We start from the raw sequence: 7,096 nt of genomic DNA, 5'->3' as shown, positions 1-7,096 counted from the left end.
TTTGCCACACCCAAGACACGGCACATTTCCTCTTGGTATACTGAATAAACATAAACCTGGTTTATTTTAAACTGCCATGTACAGACATTTACAGTGTAATTGGTAATTTATCTGTTTCAATCGTAACATATTTTTAAAGATGAAAAAAATAAAAATGTTTTTGTAACAGTGATGCATTGTAAATCTTGAAATTTGCATATTCATGTGACAGAAAATGAAAGCAGATGGGACTGAGAATTATTTAACATCAACAAAAGGCTAAACAAAATATAAAATGAAACTTGTAACCTGTTACCCTACCTACCTACCTACCTACCTACCTACCTACCTACCTACCTATCAATCAATCAATCAATCAAATTTTATTTGTATAGCACATTTCAGCAGCAAGGCATTTCAAAGTGCTTTACACCATTACAAACACAGAAACACAAAGCAATATAGAATCAACAATCAAAACACAGCATTAAGTCAAGTTCCATCAATAAAATTGTAATTGATTACATTTCAAACAGGTGGGTTTTTAGTAGAGATTTAAAAGAAGTCAGTGTTTCAGCTGTTTTACAGTTTTCTGGAAGTTTGGAAACCAACCCGCCCGCCCGCCCACCTGCCCCATTCATTGGCTGCAGCGTTCTTCTGCTTGCTGCTGGCTCAGATTCCCCTAGATCTGGTGCCAGTAACAATTGGGTGCTATGTCCGGGATCCCAAGTGTCTTGCCAGGAGAGGTTGCTGTGGAGACGACAAGATACGGTGTCTGAGGCTTCAAGGAAGGCTGCATCAACTGTGTCATCCAGAGAGCCAAAGCAACCAGCTTGGAGAATGTGGAACAGGAAGAACTGAATCTTTTCTGTTTGGTGTGCAGCGAATGTAGAAATGTTTACACAGATTATTGCTCAGGGTCATTTTAAATGAACTGAATTGACTATAAGAATGTGAATACGAACTCTGACTCCTGCATCTTATCTTGTTGTTATTGTGCTCCCGTTTCTCATAGTTAAAAGTGAGAAATGTCAGCATGGCTACCAACAATCCACGGTGAGCACTCATATTCAAGATACAGACAAAACTTTGCACATTGAGTACAGAGCAGCTGCAGACAGTTCTGTCTTCGACTGATGATGGAAGTGACATTCATGTTCATGATTTAAGTGAACCAGAACTGTATGATTTGATTGTTGACTTTGTTAAAAGTGAGAAACTGAAAGCATTGGAGGATGAAGGCATGGCTCAGCTCCTCCTTTTGGATGAACAGATTAGTAACCTGCTTGCCACTGATGTCGGTGCAACTGGAGATGACCCAACCACACTTTCAAGAACTGATATGTCAGCCAGTCAGACTGGTTGTCCTGACTCACTTCAGCTGGGTCCCATCGATTCAGGCCTGCAGACAGCTACTCCAGCTACAGACATTCCTGTGCAGCCAACACAGACAGAAAGAGGCGCCACTGATGACCAACCACCGACAGCAAGTGAAAATGGTAAGAAGAGCCGCTCTGCCAGTGTAGGAGACCAGATTATGAGGTTAAATTATGTTGCAGCTTTGTTTCTATGCAGAGAGTTTAGGCTTCATGGTGAACAAATCTCTGATTTTGGTTCTGATGCGTCATAAAATAACCTAATTTTAATAAACGAATAGATGGATTACAGGAAGGTTTTACTGAGACAGAAGTCATTCACACAATCCTCAAGATAATGAAGCCACATACATTCAAAGAAATGTTACCTAGTAAATGTGATTTAAACATTGATGAGAGTAAGCGTTTCCTATGCTCACATATCAGAGATAAAAATAGCATTGAGCTGTTCCAAGATTTAAGCAATGCAAAGCAACAAGAGAAAAAGTGCACAGCAATTTCTGTACAGAATAATGGGACTTAAACAGCGTGTCCTTTTTGAGTCAGAGCAACCTGGTGAAGTTTAGTTATGATAAGAAACGGGTACAGGGTACATTTCTGCACACACTGTACCATGGGTCACATGAAGCTCTTGGTAAAGTCCAGTCATCTAGAGCTTTTCCCAGCTTTAGTTCAAGTACCAAGTGGGCTAATAGCTGTTGTTAAAATCCCAAATCAGAACCCCACTAAACATGCTATCTACTTTAGCAAAGAACAGTTCTATTAACTTTAGTGGAGGTCATAGAGGTGAATCTAGTTCAGAACAATCAGAATGATTCATTCTACTGTAACCTCATGCATGGCCCAGTTGGTATCAGAAAGCGGTGAGACACAAGATGACATGTCTGAGATCCTCCTGTTGATTTGTCTCACTTGGGGGAGAATGAACAGAAATTAGTCAGAGATAAGTTGTTTGTAGAGTCTGGAATCCTTGACAATGGCTGCATTCAAAATTTGCAGTTGATAATTCATCTTAAGAACGTTGCCCTATAATGAAATTCCAAAGCCCCTGAATAAGGAGGTGAAAGATTATGTACCAAATGTTCTTGACCATGATTGGATTAGGAAATCCACCTCACCATATTTGTCTCCTGTCGTCTGTGTCAGAAAGAAATATTAGAGTCTTTGACTCTGCATTGAATTTAGAAAACTGAACCAAAAAGCTATTGCAGACTGCAATATGTATATGCAACTTCTTACCAGTAGGGGCACTCTTGTATCGCTGTGGGTTTGCCACTGAGAATGAATTTTCTGGCTCCAAGCATGAGCAGCTCAGAATAAATGAGCTCTGACTGGAGCAACATTATAGCAACTTGTTTCCTCTGTGATTCACAGATATTGGCTGCAGCGTTCTTCTGCCTGTGTGCCTCTTACTGCTGGATCAGATTCCCCTAGATCTGGTGCCAGTAACATGCACAAGGAATGACTTTCTGGCCTACATGACACTGTGAAGTTATTTTTGAAAAGCGCAAAGAATCTATTAAAAAATAATATTTCTGGCAGGACAGTTGTTTTTGAAAGAATAAAGTGACCTAATGGTTCCAACACTAGACTTCCAACAAATAATAAGAATTCAGCTGTGCAAAACAAATAGGTGGACCTAGCCCCGCCTTTGAGAACCAAAGCTTCATCTCAGGGCTGCAGTTTCCAAGCTTCCGATCTTCAACCTCACAGACCAGCCCTCCCCAGTGACTCTCCCACTCAGCTCCTTCAGACTAGCCAGCAGCAATTAGCAAACACCTGGTTGAACTTTGCATCTGCTGAGATCATCATAGCAGCTACTGCTCAGTGCAACGCTGGTAGAAACGTTGCTAAAAGCAGGAGTTTCTAAAGAGACAAAGACCCAATTTCAATCAGGAAGTAATTTTTTAAAAAACTCATATTTGATATAGCAATTTTATAACTGAAGGTAGCATAGTTACCCGATTATTCTACTAAATGACACTATTTGCCTGGAAAACACATAATACTTCCACTTTAAGAACTAAGTTTTACAGTGGTCACCCCATAAGGCTTTGGGTGTTTTTGATAGTTTTAAACAAAGATCTTACTTCCATCATTAAGTTTCTCTGGACCCTCTGTGTTTGCACTAATGCTATCTACCTCCTCTCCCTCTTCCACTCCTGTAGTTTAGCCAGATTTAATCAACCTTTTTGAGCAATAAATCATGTTATGTCATCCCCTCATCAATAACCACAGTATTGCTTTTAGTCATTTAGTAATGAGTAAGGAATCCTTGAATGTCAAGAGAAAACCATTCAGAGGAGCGTTAACGACTGCTCATGCAAAACATAATCTATTTACCCAAAGATTCACCTTTGAGCTTCAGACCCCAGCTGAGCTCCAGCTCCACACTTCACCCCTCCTCAGCAATTATAAACATTTGGTGGAACTGCATGTCTGCTAAGCTTATCATATAAAATACAATGCTACGAAGAATGGTTGTAAACAGCATAATGGAGAAGCATTGAGCATTGTTTTCCAATGACATGCTGAGGGGGGAGTGATAGAAAGGGAAGGACGATCTTAAAGAGAAAGATCTTGACAATCTTACCACATCACATGTGGTTTGGTGTGGGTGCATCTGAATCAATGAGGTGTTTGTATGTCACTTAGCAAGTACTTTGCAATAAATAAATAGGCAGGTTGTGTATAAAACACTTTGTGAAAGCTACCTATTTTCTGTTTAAAAAGTACCATTTAATATATTAATGTTAACGGCTGGATGACTGATGAATATGTGTTTTTTTGTAGTAATGAATAGCCGAGATACTCAACATGCAGAAAGGAGAGACAAAAATGTACAAGAGGAAACTGAAAACATTTCTGGATCACCACCAAGCAGTGAAGGTAAGAGTTTTATAACACGATTCAAGTGAAATCATAAATATTTTAGTTTTATACTAAGTTTAGTATCTATGAGCTAGTTTTTAAGGCCACAATAAACAACTCTGTCATTTAACAATACTCATGTTCTGTTTTTCAGTGACTCCTCCTCTTACACTTGTGTTAATTGGGAACAAAAATTCCATCGACATTGGATCAAAAAATATCTTACTGGACCATGACCAGGAGATACATGTGAAAGAGTCCAGACTGTATGACCTCTTTGGTGATCAGATCATTTTAATTAACATGCTTGAGTTTCCAAGTATTGACACGATTCCAGAGATTCCAGAAGATTGTGCCTTTATCTTGCTGGTATCAAATGACCAGCAAGAAAACCAGTATACTTCTGGAATGCAGTGGTTAGAAGAAACACTGGGAAAAGAGCACAGCTCTTATGTGATGACAGTTGTGACTCATGATGACTCAGAAGAAATTTGTGAAAATGAACTTCAGAAGCTGAAAGCAAAGAGCGTTTTTTCTGAAAAAAGATATCATACATGTACAAGAAGTATGAAGGATGAAAATGAGATACTGGATCTTTTGGAAAAAATAAATGACATGGTCTCTGAAAATAGACGGATGACTGGAGGAAACCAAGCCAACCTTGATGAAACATTAAAGACAGGTAAGACTCTTAATATTTTATTCTTAATATTTCAATCTTTTTAACTTACTGTACAAATTATTGTGGAATTTACAAGCACAGCACAGACTGTGGATCTCTTTATGATGTTTTGGTATTGTTAAAAAAAGTGGTTGTCAAGATTCATACATGTCTTATTCACAACAGCCATCTTCCTTAGATAAGTAGGCAGTTGTACAATATTATTATTTCCAGCTCAGGTCTTCCATATGTAAGCTGATGCTCTGCTCCAACTTTGCGCAACCTGTGGGGTAGTTCTGCATTCAGAGTCTGTAATCGTCAAAACATATTGATAAAATAATAATTCATCAAACATGAAATCTAGAGCTTATTTTTATAGAGTAGCAATACTGGACTCCCTCAGTGAAGTATGTGAAAATCCCCTGTATTTAAATGGAGTCAACAAAATATCCACAAAACACAAACTATTTCATTTTAAGAAAGCAAAGACAAGTTTGAGGTATTAATGTACTTTGTCTCATTTGCCAGTATAAGAAATGTTCACTTTACTGAACCTCCTTAAAAATGCTTACTCTATCCAGTTCAGGTAAATATTCCATAACATACTGTAGTTTTGATTGATTTGCTTGTGTATTTTGTATTTCTGTGACTTTGAGCATTTGGTCTGCTCATAAGAACTAAGATCTCATGAAATTTATCTTTCATGGTTTCGAGGTTTCTGTTTCATCAAGGTCTCATTGAGAAATGTTTTGATGGTCTGTCAGAAGCAAAAGTTCACTAAGAATTTTAATGTCATGGCATTCACATGTCTTCAGAGGTAGGTGGTAACAAGTTACATTTATTAATTTGCTTTAATTATAACTTCTTGAAAATAAATGTATCCTGAGAAGTAGTTATACATTTTAATTTTACTTGAGTGATGTCATGAAATATGGCTACTCTTGCTTGAGATAGGTTTGTGGTTACTCTACCCCAGGGGTCGGCAACCAATGGCTCCGGAGCCACGTGTGGCTCTTTCATCCTTCTGTTGTGGCTCCCAGTGACTTTGGGAAATAGAATATTTTATTAAAATTAAATCATTAAAAAATTATAAATTAAAATCATTTTAAAATAAATTTCTAAATCTGAAGATTATGGTAAACTTGTAACATTAAAACAAAAGTTTTGAACCTTTTTAGCATCCGAAACATACGTCATGTCCGCCGATGTGCGACAGGCATTCCTGGCAAACCCCACATGTCTGGCAGACCGCATTTTTTTAGCGCACTGATTTATTGACTTTTTGATCCTTGCCTGGAAGATACATCATGAATAAATCCAAGAAAAGGAAACATTATGAAGATGGCAGAACATTTAATGCTACGTGGACAGATCATTTTGCTTTCACCGCTGATGAAACTGGTTCACCAGTCTGCTTAATATGTGGCGACAGACTGGCAAACAACAAGAAGTCAAATGTTGAAAGACATTTCAAGAGCAAACACTCTGTCTCTGCTAAAAAATATCCCGAGGGAAAGTAGAGAAAAAAGGCCGTTTCGGAGCTGATGCGAAAGGCTGAAGCGTACGGAGCCCACTAGGGGACATGGGGATTTTTTATCTTTTGCGTTCCCTCGCAAAACCTTTTGCGTTACCTCGCAATACCGTACTGGTCAGTTATGCAGCATAATTGAATACTGTAAGCCTTTCTTACGGTGGGCGCCGTACTTTCTGCTTTCATGGTTATGTGAGGTTTTTCCATAAATGTTAGTAGCCTATCTTTTTGTGAAATATCTGAAGTTTTATATCTTTCTTTAGGATAGAAAGGCACCACAAACCTACAATATAAACAGAAACCTTCCGTAAGTAGGAAAGAAATAAAAATACATCCTAATCTGGACTATTTCTGAGTTATTATCGCGGGTAATAAATCATCTGACAGTTTTGATTGTGTCTCTGTTGTGTTCGTAGTCTGAATGGTTTAAAGAGCTGCTTTCAGTGCCGCTCCATCTTAGCCTCAACAGACAAAAACACGCAGTAAAAAATAAATCGATTTTCAATCAGTGTTTTGCATCAAACAGTTTTTACTATTAACAAGTTTTTATTATTAAAAACACGACAAAATAATGATGATAAAGGGCCACACTGGGTTAACTCAGGGAATCTCATCTGTCCGTGTATCAATCAACTCCAAACCTTTTCTTTATTCTGTCACAATTATCGATTTATTCCA

The 7,096-nt window shown here is 38.1% G+C and overlaps 1 protein-coding gene across 1 annotated transcript; it reads left to right on the top strand.

Moving 5' to 3' along the window:
* The first annotated feature begins 619 nt into the window (after positions 1 to 619).
* Positions 620 to 4,952, top strand: LOC114160389 (uncharacterized). Its single transcript, XM_028042965.1, has 3 exons — positions 620 to 1,478; positions 4,149 to 4,244; positions 4,381 to 4,952. Exons 1-3 carry the CDS (start codon positions 1,223 to 1,225, stop codon positions 4,950 to 4,952), a joined length of 924 nt encoding a protein of 307 aa, XP_027898766.1. The 5' UTR covers positions 620 to 1,222.
* The last annotated feature ends 2,144 nt before the right edge of the window (positions 4,953 to 7,096 follow it).

Source organism: Xiphophorus couchianus, chromosome 16, assembly GCF_001444195.1.
Source record: "Xiphophorus couchianus chromosome 16, X_couchianus-1.0, whole genome shotgun sequence".
Taxonomy (NCBI): Eukaryota; Metazoa; Chordata; class Actinopteri; order Cyprinodontiformes; family Poeciliidae; genus Xiphophorus; species Xiphophorus couchianus.
Note: the sequence above shows the minus strand (reverse complement) of the source record. Positions and strands in the feature narration are given on the sequence as shown.